General features: G+C 41.5%; 1 protein-coding gene across 4 annotated transcripts in view; it reads left to right on the forward strand.

Annotated features, from left to right (window-relative positions):
* Nucleotides 1–18,471, forward strand: part of LOC106562117 (AT-rich interactive domain-containing protein 3B) — a 61,555-nt gene that overhangs the window by 23,051 nt on the left and 20,033 nt on the right. For all 4 annotated transcript variants that reach the window (XM_014126721.2, XM_014126720.2, XM_014126722.2 and 1 more), the window contains exons 3-4: nt 11,108–11,185; nt 11,481–11,553. In XM_014126721.2, the coding sequence (XP_013982196.2) occupies nt 11,108–11,185; nt 11,481–11,553 (151 nt within the window). The remainder of the gene's footprint in view (nt 1–11,107; nt 11,186–11,480; nt 11,554–18,471) is intronic.

An 18,471-nucleotide genomic window follows, 5' to 3' on the forward strand; every position in this document is an offset into this window, starting at 1 on the left:
TGTTTTACCTTCTACCCCTATGTTCCTTTATCTTCAGTCCTGTGGGGCCACTGAGTGACCCCCCCCCCTTCTGACCAATCCGCCTCTGGTGAGGGCTACTGACCAGCCTGTCTGTCAGCCCTGCTACACCCCATTAACCTGGCCGCCTGCTGCAGCTGCTTTTGGGTTGAGGGGTGGGGGTGGCCCAAGGTATCCAGCTGGGTTGGAAGGCCTGGTGGGGGCAGGTCTGGGTCCGGGCCCAGATGTAGATGGTTTAGGTGAAATTGAGATGTTAGCTAATGGGGGAAGGGAAGGGCACAGGAGCTTCTGAGGAACACAACTCCTCAGGCTTCACTCACAGATTCCAAAGAAATGCTTTGCTTTGTGAGTGTTTGTAGGGCTGTCGCGGTGACCGTATTACCGCCACACTGGCAGTCATGAGTCATGACCACAGTCAAATTCCACGTGACCGTTGAGTCACGGTAATCTCCTCTTATGCACTCTGAACATGTATTGGTAGTATCTAACTTGCTAACGACCATCAGGTCCTAATGGCTGGTACTCAGGGCTCTATTGTCCCTCTAATCACTCTGACATAAATGCAAATGCAAATCCAAAATCACATCACTGCATATTACCCACAGAAGAAAAACATTAAAAAGAAAAAGATTTAAGATGTCTTTGGTACATAATTGGTCTATCCTATGCTCCAAAATGTAAAAAAAATAAATTGTAATCGCCTTTGAGTGTGGACTGTATTATTATGCATATCCTACTGGATGGACTAGTTACCTTATGAAACGCTCCAAACTTTATGTCTATGAGTCTGGGAGAGAACGTATAGGCCTAGTCAATACTGTTGGTTCACTGAGTTGTGCAGGGCGGCTTACAGAGTTTGCCTACAATTATAGTGAATTTGTATTTTATTTTAAATAGCCTAGTAATAGGTAGTGATGCACCGATATTACATTTTTGGCCAATACCGATATACAATATTTTTCTTGCCAAAAAAACCGATACCGATAACCAATATTTAACATTTTTGCGGCCTTTTAAGCATTCTAGTACAGTTAAATAGTTAACACACACACATGGACGCAGCAGTCTAAGGCACTGCATCTCAGTGCAAGAGACGTCACAACAGTCCCTGGTTCGAATCCAGGCTGTATCACATCCGGCCGTGATTGGGAGTCCCATAGGGCGGCGCACAATTGGCCCAGTGTCGTCCGGGCCGTCATTGTAAATCAGAATTTGTCCTTAACTGACTTGCCTAGTTAAATAAGGGTTACACATATACACAGCAAACTGACCAAAAATATATTTTGTTGGCATTCACGTATGTCCCCATTACCAGTAAAACATAATCAAAACCTATCTTTTTCACTTACATGCTGTGCTGTTTCGTTGTTCATTTGTTCAGTCGTTTCATTCTCAACCAGGATTTCTATGGAACACCGTTTGGGTGTTTGCATGTGTCAAAAAAGATACATGTCAAATAACACACTTTGACGTGTCAAATAAGCTTGTTGACCAATCAGGACCTGAATGTGACTGCACGTCACATAATAATTTAACACGTTCATACATTTTTATGTAGTTATTACACATAGTGTAATCAATCACTCGTATTTCATGTCACAATGATTCATCGATACGTATGTTCTGATGCTGGTAAAGTTGTCTCGAGGCACCTACAGTGCTGGTCATAAAAAAAGCTAGCTAGCTGATGGATGCAAACAATGTTCTTCCCCCAAAACATAGCAAAACGACATCTGTTTCAGTAGCTATAGTTAGCTAGCTAACTATATTGCTAGGTGTCATCATCTAAAATAACCCTAATTTATAAAACAGTTATTTTTTGATTAATGGTGGTCGGACCATCTATGTGAAGCTAGCCACGATAAGGATTAACCACACTAGTGGACTTTGCAGTTAGCCTTCAAAATAAAATGATGGCATAATTCTACTATTTGTATTAATTTGCATCACTGTCAATGGCATACTTTTATTTTGAAGGCAAACCGCAAATTCCACTATTGTGCCTAATCCTTATTGTTGGCATTCATATTGTTGAGCTTCACAACACATAACCCGGTCTGGTGAAGCCAGATGAAACTAGCTGGCTGCTTATAACATTAGCTTTGGGCAACAGGGTTGAGTAGCTGGCTAGCTATTTATTTTCATGAACTGAAGTTCAATTTCAATAGGGGAACAAAAAGTGGCACCCTAACTAATACTTACTCACAAGGATTCCTAAATCATTGCTAAGAATAATGAAAATGACTGCAGTTTCTACTGGTCATTGTTTCCAGGCTGGTTGTATTGGTGCTATCTAGGTACCAAGCTAAAGCTAGCTACCCCAGAAGTTGCGGTCGAACAAATGATGCTTTATTATCAATGCGGTATTGTAGACACATCGTTCATGGCAGGTCTTTGCTTGTTTGCAGATTTTTTTTGTACACCTTTGACAGTGCTACTATAACTTTTTGACACGCAAAGACCCAAACGGCATTCAATTGTATGTATGTCGTGAAGCTAATAGCAGTGACGGTATTACTGTGTAACTCCGGTAGGGCAACATCTGAAAAATAGCGCACTTGGTAGTGTGTCCCGGTGCTTGACCAGTCGGCGAAAGCCAACATCACGCACGACAGAGAACGGTTGATTGTCAAGGGTAATGAATTCCGTTATTCAATCGATTTCGCCTTTGAGTTGTCTCAGATGTGCTCAATTGGATTCAGGTCTGGGGAACGGGCGGGCCAGTCCATAGCATCAATGCCTTCCTCTTGCAGGAACTGCTGACACACTCCAGCCACATGAGGTCTAGCATTGTCTTGCATTAGGAGGAACCCAGGGCCAACCGCACCAGCATATGGTCTCACAAGGGGTCTGAGGATCTCATCTTGGTACCTAATGGCAGTCAGGCTACCTCTGGCGAGCACATGGAGGGCTGTGCGGCCCCCCAAAGAAATGCCACCCCACACCATGACTGACCCACCGCCAAACCGGTCATGCTGGAGGATGTTGCAGGCAGCAGAACATTCTCCACGGCGTCTCCAGACTCTGTCACGTCTGTCACATGTGCTCAGTGTGAACCTGCTTTCATCTGTGAAGAGCACAGGGCGCCAGTGGCGAATTTGCCAATCTTGGTGTTCTCTGGCAAATGCCAAACGTCCTGCACGGTGTTGGGCTGTAAGCACAACCCCCACCTGTGGACGCCGGGCCCTCATACCACCCTCATGGAGTCTGTTTCTGACCGTTTGAGCAGACACATGCACATTTGTGGCCTGCTGGAGGTCATTTTGCAGGGCTCTGGCAGTGCTCCTCCTGCTCCTCCTTGCACAAAGGCGGAGGTAGCGGTCCTGCTGCTGGGTTGTTGCCCTCCTACGGCCTCCTCCACGTCTCCTGATGTACTGGCCTGTCTCCTGGTAGCGCCTCCATGCTCTGGACACTACGCTGACAGACACAGCAAACCTTCTTACCACAGCTCGCATTGATGTGCCATCCTGGATGAGCTGCACTACTTGAGCCACTTGTGTGGGTTGTAGACTCCGTCTCATGCTACCACTAGAGTGAAAGCACCGCCAGCATTCAAAAGTGACCAAAACATCAGCCAGGAAGCATAGGAACTGAGAAGTGGTCTGTGGTCCCCACCTGCAGAACTACTCCTTTATTGGGGGTGTCTTGCTAATTGCCTATAATTTCCACCTGTTGTCTATTCCATTTGCACAACAGCATGTGAAATTTATTGTCAATCAGTGTTGCTTCCTAAGTGGACAGTTTGATTTCACAGAAGTGTGATTGACTTGGAGTTACATTGTGTTGTTTAAGTGTTCCCTTTATTTTTTTGAGCAGTGTATTTTGCCATACCCGAGCTATACAATATAAACCACCTAGTTTATAATAACCCTTTAGACCCCAATAGAATTCTAGAATGCTGCTGAGATTATTGAGAATTTTCAAGATGAAGCAAATTTTCTCAAACATTTCAAACAGAAATATCTCTTAAACAAAGAACAAATGACAATTAGAAGTTAACTTAGTTTTAAAGATCACATTCATGTCAGTAGGAATAACACTCATTTTGTCTACAATCACTATCAAAAAAACACTCAACAAACCCTAGAGTATTTAAATTGTAGTACGTTACTCACTAAATGTACCAAGTATAATATATTATACTTATATATATTATTTACATTTGAATATTTAAAAAATAATCAGAAATGTGACCAGAGAACAATATTCAGAAAGTATTTCAAAATCCACACAAAGTAAGCTATTTGATTTACTACGATTTTTTCTTCTGTAAAAATGTCAAAATGCAAACAACTATTCGGAGACTATTTCAAAATGTTGGTAACCTCTCTCAATAAGATTTAGTACAGACTAGGCCTGACACAAAATGTAGAAATAGTAGCCTACTTTGACAACAATTCAGTGAATTGGATGTGGTGGCAGACAGGCTGGTGTTAAACAGCAGATGTGAAGAAAGTCTCCTACAACTCAAATACCCCCTCCACTGTCACTTTAGGCCCAGGTTGCCACAGGGTTCAATTCTCGGGCCGACTCTTCTCTGTATACATCAATGATGTCGCTCTCGCTGCTTGTGATTCTTTGATCCACCTCTATGCAGACGACACCATTCTGTATACCTCTGGACACTGTGTTAACTAACACTGTGTTAACTAAGCTCCAGATGAGCTTCAATGCCATGCAACTCTCCTTCCGTGGGCTCCAACTGCTTTTAAATGCAAGTAAAACTAAATGCATGCTCTTCAACCGATTGCTGCCCGCAGCCCGTCCGTCCAGCATCACTACTCTGGACGGTTCTGACTTAGAATATGTGGACAACTACAAATACCTAGGTGTCTGGTTAGACTGTAAACTCTCCTTCCAGACTCACATTAAACATCTCCAAAATTAAATCTAGAATCGGCTTCCTATTTCGCAACAAAGCAACCTTCACTCATGCTGCCAAACATACCCTCGTAAAACTGACCATCCTACCGATCCTCGACTTCGGCGATGTCATTTACAAAATAGCCTCCAACACTACTCAACAAATTGGATGCAGTCTATCACAGTGCCATCCGTTTTGTCACCAAAGCCCCATATACTACCCACCACTGCGACCTGTATGCTCTCGTTGGCTGGCCCTCGCTTCATACTCGTCGCCAAACCCACTGGCTCCAGGTCATCTACAAGTCTCTGCTTGGTAAAGCCCCGCCTTATCTCAGCTCACTGGTCACCATAGCAGCACCCACCCGTAGCGTGCGCTCCAACAGGAATATCTCACTGGTCACCCCCAAAGCCAATTCTTCCTTTGGCCGCCTCTCCTTCCAGTTCTCAGCTGCCAATGACTGGAACGAACTACAAAAATCTCTGAAGCTGGAGACTCATATCTCCCTCACTAGCTTTAAGCACCAGCTGTCAGAGCAGCTCACAGATCACTGCACCTGTACATAGCTCATCTGTAAATAGCCCATCCAATCTACCTCATCCCCATACTGTATTTATTTATTTATTTATCTTGCTCCTTTGCACCCCAGTATCTCAACTTGCACATTCATCCTCTGCACATCCTACCATTCCAGTGTTTAATTGCTATATTGTAATTACTTTACTTATTATTGATTGTATGTTTGTTTATTCCATGTGTAACTCTGTGTTGTATGTGTCGAACTGCTTTGCTTTATCTTGGCCAGGTTGCGGTTGCAAATGAGAACTTGTTCTCAACTAGCCTACCTGGTTAAATAAAGGTGAAATAGAAATAACATTGAATAAAAGGTGGTGTGGTACAATGGTGAGTGGTGGGACTTGGGGCAGAAACACTCCATGGAAATGTAGGCTCCCCTCTCGGGTGTGCTCTCCCTCTGCTTCCTCTTCTCCATATTCCTCTACCTTCCCTCTCCTCTACCTTCCCTCTCCTCTGCCTTCCCTCATCACTCCTCTCTCCCTCCCTCATCACGCTCCTCTCCCTCCCTCCCTCATCACGCTCCTCTCCCTCCCTCCCTCATCACGCTCCTCTCCCTCCCTCCCTCATCACGCTCCTCTCCCTCCCTCCCTCATCACGCTCCTCTCCCTCCCTCCCTCATCACGCTCCTCTCCCTCCCTCCCTCATCACGCTCCTCTCCCTCCCTCCCTCATCACGCTCCTCTCCCTCCCTCCCTCATCACGCTCCTCTCCCTCCCTCCCTCATCACGCTCCTCTCCCTCCAGACCTCCCTCTTCCTCCTCGTTCCACATCTCTATCTCTCCAATCATCTCTAACTCCTCTTCCTCCCTGCCTTCTGCTGCAAAGCCCTGACTCTCCACATCACTTCCCTCACTTTCACTGACCTGGAGGGAGGGAAGCAACAAATGGGAAACAATTGTGGTCAGGAACATAATCTCTCTCCCTCTCACACTGTCTCTCTCTTCCTTCCTCACTTTTTCTCAACCATAAACATACTCTCTTCCTAATAATCACCTCTTAGGGGTTTCCATAATAAATTGTGTGGTAGTTACATGCCTCCCATTTTACTTACACACACACACACACACACACACACACCGTGAACAGTATCATCATGATGCTGTACAGCACTTTAAATCAATCAATCAAAATTATTTTATGAAGCCCTTAGTGGCCAGATTGTTTCTCAGTTCATGGTGTGCATATGTACAGTACCAGTCAAAAGTTTTGGACACTACTCATTGCAGGGTTTTTCTTTATTTTTACTATTTTCTACATTGTAGAATAATAGTGAAGACATCAAAACTATGAAATAACACACATGGAATCATGTTGTAACCAACATTTTTTTTTAAACCAAAATATATTTTTATTTATAAGCTGTCATCAAGGCAAAGGGTGGCTATTTGAAGAATCTGAAATATTAAATAATTATTAAATATATATGGATTTGTTTAACACCTTTTTTGGTTACTACATGATTCCATATGTGTTATTTCATAGTTTTAATGGCTTCACTCTTAATCTACAATGTATAAATAGTTTTTTTTTTTATTAAAAAAATTTGTAAGTTTGAATGAGTAGGTGTGTCCAAACTTTAGACTGGAACTGTATGTCAGGCTGATGGATAACCAGACAGGAGTACAGAGACGTTCATGAATATGAGTACACGAAGACGTTGATGAATGTTTATAGATAGGTCAGATTATAACCATAAAGACTATATACGGCAATTCAAGACCCATGGTCAGATTACTTTTCATAGATGGTAAGAAGTCAAAGTACAGTTGAAGTCAGAAGTTTACATATGTAACAGTATAGCTTCCGTCCATCTCCTCGCCCCAACCTGGACTTGAACCAGGGACCCTCTGCACACAGACAACAGTCACCCTCGAAGCATCGTTACCCATCACGCCACAAAAGCAGCGGCCCTTGCAGAGCAAGGGGAACAACTACTTCAGGTCTCAAAGTGAGTGACGTCACCCGATTGAAACGCTATTAGCGCGCACCACCGCTAACTAACTAGACATTTCACATCGGTTACACTTACACCTTCGCAAAATACATTTAACCTCACTAGGGTAGGGGGCAGCATTTGGAATTTTGGATGAAAAGCGTGTCCAAAGTAAACTGCCTGCTACTCAGGTTCAGAAGCTAGGATATGCATATAATTGGTAGATTTGGATAGAAAACACTCTAAAGTTTCCAAAACTGTTAAAATAATATCTGTGAGTATAACAGAACTGATATGGCAGGTGAAAACCTGAGGAAAATCCATCCAAGAAGTGCCTTTATTTTGAAATGCCTGTTTTTCCATTGAAAGCCTATCCACCATACAAAGACTTATCGATCTCTATGCCTTCTACAACATGTGGCCAGTCTTTAGGCATTGTTTCAGGCTTTTACTCTGAAAAATGAGGGAGAAACAGCACATTCAATGAGTGGACAGTGGAAATTTCCAGACATGAAGCCAGTGCACGATGGGAGCGCACCTTTCTTGTTTTTCCTTTTCTATTGACGAAGCTTTTGTCCAGTTGAAATATTATCAATTATTTATGACAAAAACAACTTGAGGATTGATTATAAACATCGTTTGGCATGTTTCTACGAACCTTTATGGTACTTTTTTGATATTTCGTCTGTCTTTTGTGACCGCGCTTCGTTCCAATGGAATACTGAACAAAACGCACCAACAAAACGGAGGTTTTTGGACAAAAAGAGGGACATTATCGAACAAAACAAACATTTATTGGGTAACATGGAGTCTTCGGAGTGCAACCATATGAAGATCATCAAAAAGTGACACATTTTAATGCTATTTCTGACTTTTGTTACTCGTCTACTTGGCTGCTAACTGTTTGTAATGATTTGTCTGCTGGGCGCTGTTCTCAGATAATTGCATGGTTTTCTTTCGCCGTAAAGCCTTTTTGAAATCTGGATTAACAATAAATGTATCTTTAAGCTGGTGTATAACATTTGTATGTTTATTATGAGAATTTCTGTTTTGTTGAGTTTCACGCTCTGCAATTTTACCGGCTGTTGTTTGAGACAGTGTTTTACTGAACAAAACGAGCTAACAAAATGGAGGACTTTTGATATAAATAAGATATAAAGAAGAACTTGATCAAACAAAACTAACATTTATTGGGTAACTGGGAGTTTTGTGAGTGTAACCATATGAAGATCATCAAAGGTAAGTGATTCATTTTATCGCTATTTCTGACTTTTGTTACTCGTCTACTTGGCTGGTTACTGTTTGTAATGATTTGTCTGCTGGGCGCTGTTCTCAGATAATCGCATGGTTTGCTTTCGCCGTAAAGTCTTTTTGAAATCTGACACCGTGGTTGGATTAACAAGAAGTTTCTTTAAACCCATGTATAACACTTGTATGTTTCATAAATTTTTATGAGTATTTCTATTTTTCAATTTGGCGCTCTGCAATTTCACTGGATGTTGGCCAGGTGGGATGGTAGCGTCCCACATACCCTAGAGAAGTTAAACTCAGTTTTTCACAATTCCTGATGTAAAAATTCCCTGTTCTAGGTCAGTTAGGATCACCACTTTATTTTAAGAATGTGAAATGTCAGAATAATAGTAGAGAGGATGATTTATTTCAGCTTTTATTTCTTTCATCACATTCCCAGTGGGTCAGAAGTTTACATACACTCAATTAGTATTTGGTAGCATTGCCTTTAAATTGTTTAACTTGTGTCAAACGTTTTGGGTAGACTTCCACAAGCTTCCCATAATAAGTTGGGTGAATTTTGGCCCATTCCTCCTGACAGAGCTGGTGTAACTGAGTCAGGTTTGTAGGCCTCCTTGCTCGCACATGCTTTTTTAGTTCTTCCCACAAATTTTCTATAGGATTGAGGTCAGAGCTTTGTGATGGCCACTCCAATACCTTGACTTTGTTGTCTTTAAGTGATCATTGTCCATTTGGAAGATACATTTGCGACCAAGCTTTAGCTTCCTGACTGATGTCTTGAGATGTTGCTTCAATATATCCACATAATTTTCCTACCTCATGATGCCATCTATTTTGTGAAGTGCACCAGTCCCTCCTGCAGCAAAGCACCCCCACAACATGATGCTGCCACCTCCGTGCCTCACGGTTGGGATGGTGTTCTTCGGCTTGCAAGCCTCCCCCTTTTTCCTCCAAACATATCGATGGTCATTATGGCCAAACAGTTCTATTTTTGTTTCATCAGACCAGAGGACATTTCTCCAAAAAGTACGATCTTTGTCCCCATGTGCAGTTGCAAACCGTAGTTTGGCTTTTTTGATGGTGGTTTTGGAAATGTGGCTTTTTCCTTGCTGAGCGGCCTTTCAGGTTATGTCTATAGGACTCGTTTTACTGTGGATATAGATACTTTTGTACCTGTTTCCTCCAGCGTCTTCACAAATCCTTTGCTGCTGTTCTGGGATTGATTTGCACTTTTCGCACCAAAGTACGTTCATCTCTAGGAGACAGAACGCGTCTCCTTCCTGAGCGGTATGACGGCTGCGTGGTCCCATGGTGTTTATTCTTGCGTACTATTGTTTTTACAGATGAACGTGGTATCTTCAGGCATTTGGAAATTGCTCCCAAGGATGAACCAGACTTGTGGAGGTCTACAATTTATTTTCTGAGGTCTTGGCTGATTTCTTTTGATTTTCCCATGATGTCAAGCAAGGAGGCACTGAGTTTGATGGTAGGCCTTGAAATACATCCACAGGTACACCTCCAATTGACTGAAACAATGTCAATTAGCCTATCAGAAGCTTCTAAAGCCATGACATAATTTTCTGGAATTTTCCAAGCTGTTTAACCCTTTAGAACCCATATCGGCTGTCAACGGCCTTTCTTTAAATAAATATAGCGCCCTCAAACTGCCTTTTTTTTCTACACAAATATCTGTGTCTCGCTATCTAGCCTGTTAGGCAAGAAAAGTTGCATGTGTCGGTAAATTTGGGCTGCGTACGCGAAGTGTCAACCTTGTGCTTTGCTTGCGACGCCGTCACTTGGTCATCTCACTCCCTCCCTACAAAGACAACCAGCTAACTACGACCATAGAAATATATTAAGAATTGCTTTAAACCTGTTAGCCTAAATTGCAGAGGGTCACCTTTGCAATCTTTTACTTTCAACATTCAAAAAAAATAAGCAATAGTTGAAGTGTTGAATCTGTAAACCGTTGTGCTACATACAATTGAGTTCAGAATTTTACATACACTTTAGTTGGAGTCATTAAAACTCATTTTTCAACCACCACAAATTTCTTGTTAACAAACTATAGTTTTGGCAAGTCAGTTAGGACATCTACTTTGTGCATGACACAAGTAATTTTTCTAACAATTGTTTACAGACAGATTATTTCATTTATAATTCACTGTATCACAATTCCAGTGGGTCAGAAGTTTACATACACTAAGTTGACTGTGCCTTTAAATGGATTTATTATCCTTTTTTTCAATGTAGATGTTCCAAAGGCGCGCATCAGCGGCTTGTATGCGTGGAGTCTTTGAAATGCTAAACCTGTTTTTTATTTTTTTATTGTCAGTCTATTACTGTGACACTGGCAGTCATTTGCATGATAATAGCCGGTGGACAAAATTTCATGACCGCCACAGCCCTATGCGTGTGTATGTTTGGATGTACTGGATGTTAATTCTCTGCGTCATCTCTCCGCAGAATGGGAGTGGTGCTTGGGCAGATGAGAATGACAGTGGAAGAGGAGGAAGAGGAGAGGCCTCCAGAGACTTTGCTAAGGTACGTATCTGGTCTGGAGCACATTATGGCTGAACCAGGCTTTGGTTAGCACTCAGAACACAGCTCCAACAGGTCATCAAATATAATCTCATAGATAAGGTCACAGGTCAGATTTTATATAATGAACCCTTACTATTTATTAGTATTGTTTGCTTGATGATACTTCCTGCTTTCCTTTAGTTAGCCAATTGATTAGAAGCAATTCAATAAATACAAATGCATGTTGGACTTGAATCCTTTATTTAAAAGTATCAAAAGATAAGACTGACTGGAACTCAATGGTTTTTACCTTCAGCTGTATGAGCTTGACAGTGACCCCAACAGAAAGGAATTCCTGGATGACCTGTTCACCTACATGCAGAAAAGAGGTAAGAAGGCTGACATTTAGAAAGCAACTTTCCCCTACTACTTCCATTTAGACTTTATTCATATCCTCTTCTATGTGCTATAGTTCACTTGTAGAGATACTGAAATTCTCACAAAGATTGTGTCTTGCCTGTATGATTCACAACACCATAGTTTCTCTTCCACTTTCAGTCGCATGCAAGCACACACACACACGAAACAAGCCCTTTCACAGAGAAAAGAGTAGTCAACTAGAAAATAGACTTAAACTATAGAACACTGTAAATCCTGTTTCGCTGTGTTAAAGGTGTTCGAGGGCTTGTCAGGTGAGATCAGTCTCCTGCTGTCCCCTCTGACACACACACACACACACACACACACACACACACACACACACACACAAGTCTCAGACCTGAGAGGACCTGTTTAGGCTGTGACTAATTCACTAAGCAAACAGCCTGGAAGGCTCCACAATCAGTCTGCTTTCTAAACATCGCCCCTCAAATGAGAGAGACCACCTCAGACTACAGAACTGCTAAGGGATAAAAGGCTCAGTTCAATCCAACCTGTAATTTGCAGTATTTTCCCAGTATCTTATAAATATAGCTTTTTCCCTGTGGTCATATCACATTTTCAGAATGCTTTTAGGTCATGTTCAATTCCCAGGCACACTCCTCTCTATATGTATTTGGACAGTGAAGCTACATTTTTAAAATTGTCTCTATACTCCACCATTTTGGATTTGAGATCAAGTGTTTCATATAAGGCAACAGTACAGAATGTCACCTTTTATTGGAGGGTATTTAGAAATGAAAGCACTTCATGTATCTAGTCCCCCTATTTTAGGAAGTCACGCATTTAGACAAATTCACTAAAAGTGTATTAAAGTAGTCAAAAGTTTAGTATTTGGTCCCATATTCCTTGCACTCAATGACTACATCAAGCTTGTGACTCTCCAAACTCGGATGCTTTTGCAATTTGTTTTGGTTGTTTCTGGTTATATTTTGCGCAATAGGAACTGAATGGTGACCAATGATTTGTCATTTTGGAGTCACTTTTATTGTGAGTAAGAATAGAATATGTTTCTGAACACTTCTACATTCATGTGGATACTACCATGATTATGGATAATCGTGAATTAATTGTCAAAGGGGTTCAGTGAGAAATTGAGGCACAAAGAACGTTACTTCCTTCTTTTCACTCTTTAATTTATGTTTACATTTACATTATTTAGCAGATGCTCTTATCCAGAGCGACTTACAGATTGGTGCATTCACCTTATGATATTTTTAGTATTGTGGAGTAATTACAATGTTGTTGATCCATCCACAGTTATCTCCTATCACAGCCATTAAACTCTGTAACGGTTTTAAAATCACCATTGGCCTCATGGTGAAATCCCTGAGTGCTTTCCTTCTTCTCTGGCAACTGAGTTAGGAAGGGAGCCTGTATCTTTGTAGTGACTGGGTGAATACTTTCTCAAGGCACTGTACCATGATGAATTTAATGAATTGGAAATTATTTAAATAAATAAAACAAATATATAAACACGAATAAGAATTGTATATAAAATTCAATTTTTCAAATGGAAAAGTTTATATTGCAAATTGACGAGATGAGCATCTCGCATGTGAGTGTTATTTTTCAAAGCCAGTGATAATTGGTAATGGTTATATTGAGCTCATTTTTGAGAGTTCAAAGACAACTTTGGTAGTATTATAACTTTGAAACAACTGGTTTGTAGTAGGCTACAGAATTAGAGAAACGTTGTTTCTCTGTACCTCAGGCAGTAGACTCAAACAAGCCTGTTTCTCTCCCCAGTCAAAGGCAGCCTGCTTGTCTCATAGACTCTGACCAGCAGCAGCAACCTATCCTCCTTATTTATGTTTAGAAAACAATTTTGAAGGCCAAAATGATGTTCACCCAAGATGAAAGGGAGCCATGACTGAAAAGGTTTGTGAAGCCCTGATCTAGCTAATGATTAGTACAAATACCATGTTTCAGTCTATTTATTTATAGCCACTATGCTGCATCATTTGGGCTACAGGTGATAATGCGTATTGCTAAATAACACACCAGCCTGATAATAATCTGAGTACGGACCAATATTTTGTTAGGCACATTTTTTCAAGGAGAAATTATATTTTAAAGGTGTCACCATTTTACTTTCATTCATTTTGTAGTAGAAAAGTCACCAGGGCTGCATTCAGTACAAAAAAACCCGTAATACAACATAAAATTAAATGGAAACGTGGGTGTTCAGAATGACCGGTTGAAAACGGTGAGGGATTCTGTTGTGGGTTCAAAATGCACCGCTTCCCTTCAAATATGTCACTCATTGCTTCAAGTCACACCTCAGCACACCTACCAAACGGAGCAAATGTAGGCTACCTTAAAGTCTGTTCAAGAAAGTTGAAGAACGTTTTGGGGAAGCGTCATTCAGTACAAGCCGTTACGCAACGTAGCAAACATTCAATCAAACCCCAGAACTGACTTTCTCAGTCGTTCTACCAGGAAATTGTCAAGCATGGTTTCTTTCTTAATTGTTAGAGTTAGACCAACAGTTTAAAGTAATACAGAAATGGTTGGGATATATTGACCAAATTATCAGGACATTTTTGGATGTATTTTCCCTTAAAAATACACCAGAAACATTTCAAGGCTATTTCTTCTTGTTTTATTATCCTGCCCCAAGAAGGGTGTTGAACCCGGAACCCATTGACCCTGACCACTCATAATATGCAACACAAAGTTATGCACTTAGCAAAACCTAACACAACCAAAACAAACTGCAAATAAATCCGAGTTTGTAGAGTCAAATGCTTGATGTATTCATTGTGTACTAGGAATATGGGCCGAAATACTAAACTTTTGACAACTTTAATACACTAAGTGAATTTTGTCCAAATACTTCACTTCCTCAAATGGGCGGACTAGATACATAAAGTACTTGCATTTCTAAACAGTAAAACAGATATGTATGAAAATACCCTAAAATAAAAGTTGACATTCTGTACTGTCACCTCATATGAAACATTTTGATCTCAAATCCAAAATGCTGGAGTATAGAGCCAAATGTAAAATGTTAGCTTCACTGTGTGTGTGAACTAAGATCCTGTCAAAACATTGTCACGGCGGATGCCATCGACTCCGATCCTAAGACAGGCAAATGACTGAGTCCCTGTAGAGAGAGCCTTATGTGTGTCCTCACACGGCCAGTGAAACCAGCGGTAGCTAGTGACTCCCCACCCTGGGCCTGGCTGGCCTGGCTGGCCTGGCCTGGCACGTGTGTTTTAGATGTCTTGTTGGGAGATAATGTATTAGTTAGAGAGGGAGAGGATCTGTCATTGGTCAATTAGCATGTCACTGCTCTGACAGTGGGGAGTGGTGGGCTGACCCTTGTACTATGTTGGTCAGATGGGAATCTTCATCAAGCCGACTAAAACTGGATAGATGATGATTTAATCAGTTGTTTTTTGTGGTTTCCTTTTTTATCCACTCATACTGCAACTGTGTTGTTTTCACAACCAGTCAAGTTCAATCTGGTTTCATTCATGATGCCTAATTTTGTTCAGAACATGGTGCCAGGATGAGTTTCAAAATCAAATTTGTTGTCACATGCTTCGTAAACTACAGGTGTAGACCAGTAGTGAAATACTTACTTACAAGGCCCTGCAGCGAGAAAGAAATGGAGAAATAATAGAAAAGTTAAACATGTAATAATATATACACAATGAGTAAATAACTTGGCTATATACAAGTGGTACCAGTACCAATTCGATATGCAGTGGTACAAGGTAATTGAGGTAGCTAAAGGTGTACAGTACCAGTCAATATTTTGGACACACCTACTCATTCAAGGGTTTTTTATTTTTTACTATTTTCTACATTGTAAAATAATAGTGAAGACATCAGTACTATGAAATAACACATATGGAATCATGTAGTAACCAAAAAAGTGTTAAATAAATCAGAATATATTTTAGATTTTAGATTCTTCAAAGTAGCCCCACTTTGCCTTGATGACAGCTTTGCACATTCTTGGTATTTTCTCAACCAGCTTCATGAGGTAGTCACCTGGAATGCATTTCGATTAATAGGTGTGCCTTGTTAAAAGTTCATTTGTGGAATTTCTTTTCTTAATGCGTTTTAGCCAATCAGTTTTGTTGTGACAAGGTAGGGGTGGTATACAGAAGATAGCCCTATTTTGGTAAAAGACCAAGTCTATACTATGGCAAGAACAGCTCAAATGAGCAAAGAGAAACGACAGTATATCATTACTTTAAGAGATGAAGGTCAGTCAATCTGGAAAATTTCAAGAAATGTGAAAGTTTCTTCAAGTGCAGTTGCAAAAACCATCAAGCGCTATGATGAAACTGGCTCTCATGAGGACCGCCACAGGAAAGGAAGACCTAGAGTTACCTCTGCTGCAGAGGATACGTTCATTAGAGTTAACTGAACCTCAGATTGCAGCCCAAATAAATGCTTCACAGAGTTCAAGTAACACATCTCAACATCAACTTTTCAGAGGAGACTGCATGAATCAGGCCTTCATGGTCGAATTGCTGCAAAGAAACCACTACTAAAGGACACCAATAAGAAGAAGTGGCTTGCTTTGTCCAAGAAACACGAGCAATGGACATTGGACTGGTGGAAATCTGTCCTTTGGTCTGATGAGTCCAAATTTGAGATTTTTGGTTCCAACCGCTGTGTCTTTGTGAGATGCAGCGTAAGTGAACGGATGATCTCAGCATGTGGTTCCCACCGTGAAGCATGGAGGAGGAGGTGTGATGGTGTGGGGGTGCTTTGCTGGTGACACTGTCAGTGATTTATTTAGAATTCAAGACAAACTTAACCGGCATGGCTACCACAGCATTCTGCAGCGATACGCCATCCCATCTGGTTTGCGCTTAGTCCCACTTTCATTTATTTTTCAACAGGACAATGACCTTAAACACACCTCCAGGCTGTGTATTAGCTATTTAACCAAGGAGAGTGGTGGAGTGCTGCATTGGATTACATGGCCTCCACAATCACCGACCTCAACCCATTTTGAGATGGTTTGGGATAAGTTGGACCGCAGAGTGAAGGAAAAGCAGCCAACAAGTGCTCAGCATATGTGGGAACTCCTTCAAGACTATTGGAAAAGCATTCCTCATGAAGCTGGTTGAGAGAATGCCAAGAGTGTGCAAAGCTGTCATCAAGGCAAAGGGTGGCTACGTTGAAGAGTCTCAAATACAAAAGCTATTTTGATTTAACTCTTTTAATGGGGTTACTACATGATTCCATAGTTTTTGATTTCTTCACTATTATTCTACAATGTAGAAAATAGTAAGATTAAAGAAAAACCCTTGAATGAGTAGGTGTGTCCAAACTTTTGACTGTTACTGTACGTATAACTAGGAATAAAGTGACAGATGGTAAACAGTAGCAGCAGTGATGAGTCAAAGAAGTTATTAAAAAGTAATTCAAGATAATTGTGAGTGGTGATGGGTGAGTCCTGATTTATAGCTGTGTTGCGTTTCCAATAAGATTCACTGAGAGAGTGATAACCCCCAGGCTTCTTTATTGATGATATCACAGGATCATTCTAGAACCAGAAGGTCAATGCTTTTAGCTGAGATGTTCTCTATCCCGTCATTACCATGGTGCAGCAAAGAATTTCACCTACGTGGCTACCCTGTCAATACCTCTTTCTGGCCTGAGAAAGAAAGAACCCCCCTCTCCTCTTTTCTACTTCAATAAGCGGCACTTGGCTGACCTCCGCTGTCTCCTAAATCGGGGCCTTAATCATGGAGAACAAATTGCTTGGCTGTCTTCCCACTCGGCTGTGAGAACAGGGCCACAGCACACATTCCCCAGGACTACCGTGAGATGCAGCCCTCAGCCGCTTGCCTCGCAGACCAGGCCGGTGATCTCTCTGACAAAATTATGTCTGGCCCTGTTATGAGGCACTGTACTCCATTTTTGGTTTGTTTTTGTGGCTTCTGCTGCACCATCAAATGAAAATACAGATTTATACTTGGATACTGCATTTCATTTTCAGTTGTTCTTTGTTCTTTGAGTGTCAAACATTTTTCTCATTATATTACCAGGTTTTGAAGTAGGAGAAAACACTCTAAGCTAATGATATTGAATATATTTGGACAGCTGACAGCTGATCAAAGATGTTAGTTGGAGAAGAGAGTGTGAGTTTCTGAGGAGTGAAAGGAGGAAATGGGAAGGTTGAGAGGCCCAAAGGGAGGAGCAATTACCCACTTCATGCCCCCACCAAGTCCTTGGGAAGTGGGAAATAACTGAAAGGAAGCTTACGAGAGAATCCCATTTGGCCTTGTGTGCCTAAAAACAGGCGTGTTTGTGTTCATTGTTGAGGAATTTCACCAGCTGTCATACACCCAATGAGCCTGTGAAGGGGCCCATTGACGCGCCCCACATCAGAGTAGCAGCAACAGCAGCAGCATTTCCTCTTCAATTGGTGGCTGAGGACTCAGGAGTGTTTAGCTGCCATGTTTTCCTGTAGCCTTATTGTTTATCATATCCGTTTCACTTCCTGCGTTCTCTCTCGTTGGGAACGTGGAGAAAAACTTTGACACTGTCGTGTTGCTATTAACTGTCTTAAAGGCTTCGATTTAAGCAGATGGGTGATTGTTTGTTTTTTGTTTGACACTCCCCCCCCTCACCTCTTGCTCTGAGATGGGATGGGGGCTGGGAGGGAGGGAGGGGGTAAGGGAGGTGGAGGGGGCAGGGAGGGAGACTGTAGGAGAAACGGGCACTTTATGAAGAAAAAAAACCCCAGTGCAAAGCAGCCACATGCCTGTCACCGCTGTCCACTTGAAATGATTAATGGTGCCTAGGTCTGATGGACAGAGCGAGTGTGAGAGACTTCTGTTTAGGGAATCACGGGACGGAGAGAGAGTGGGGTTAAGACAAGTGTTTAACAC

The sequence above is a fragment of the Salmo salar genome, chromosome ssa11 (assembly GCF_905237065.1).
Source record: "Salmo salar chromosome ssa11, Ssal_v3.1, whole genome shotgun sequence".
Lineage (NCBI taxonomy): Eukaryota > Metazoa > Chordata > Actinopteri > Salmoniformes > Salmonidae > Salmo > Salmo salar.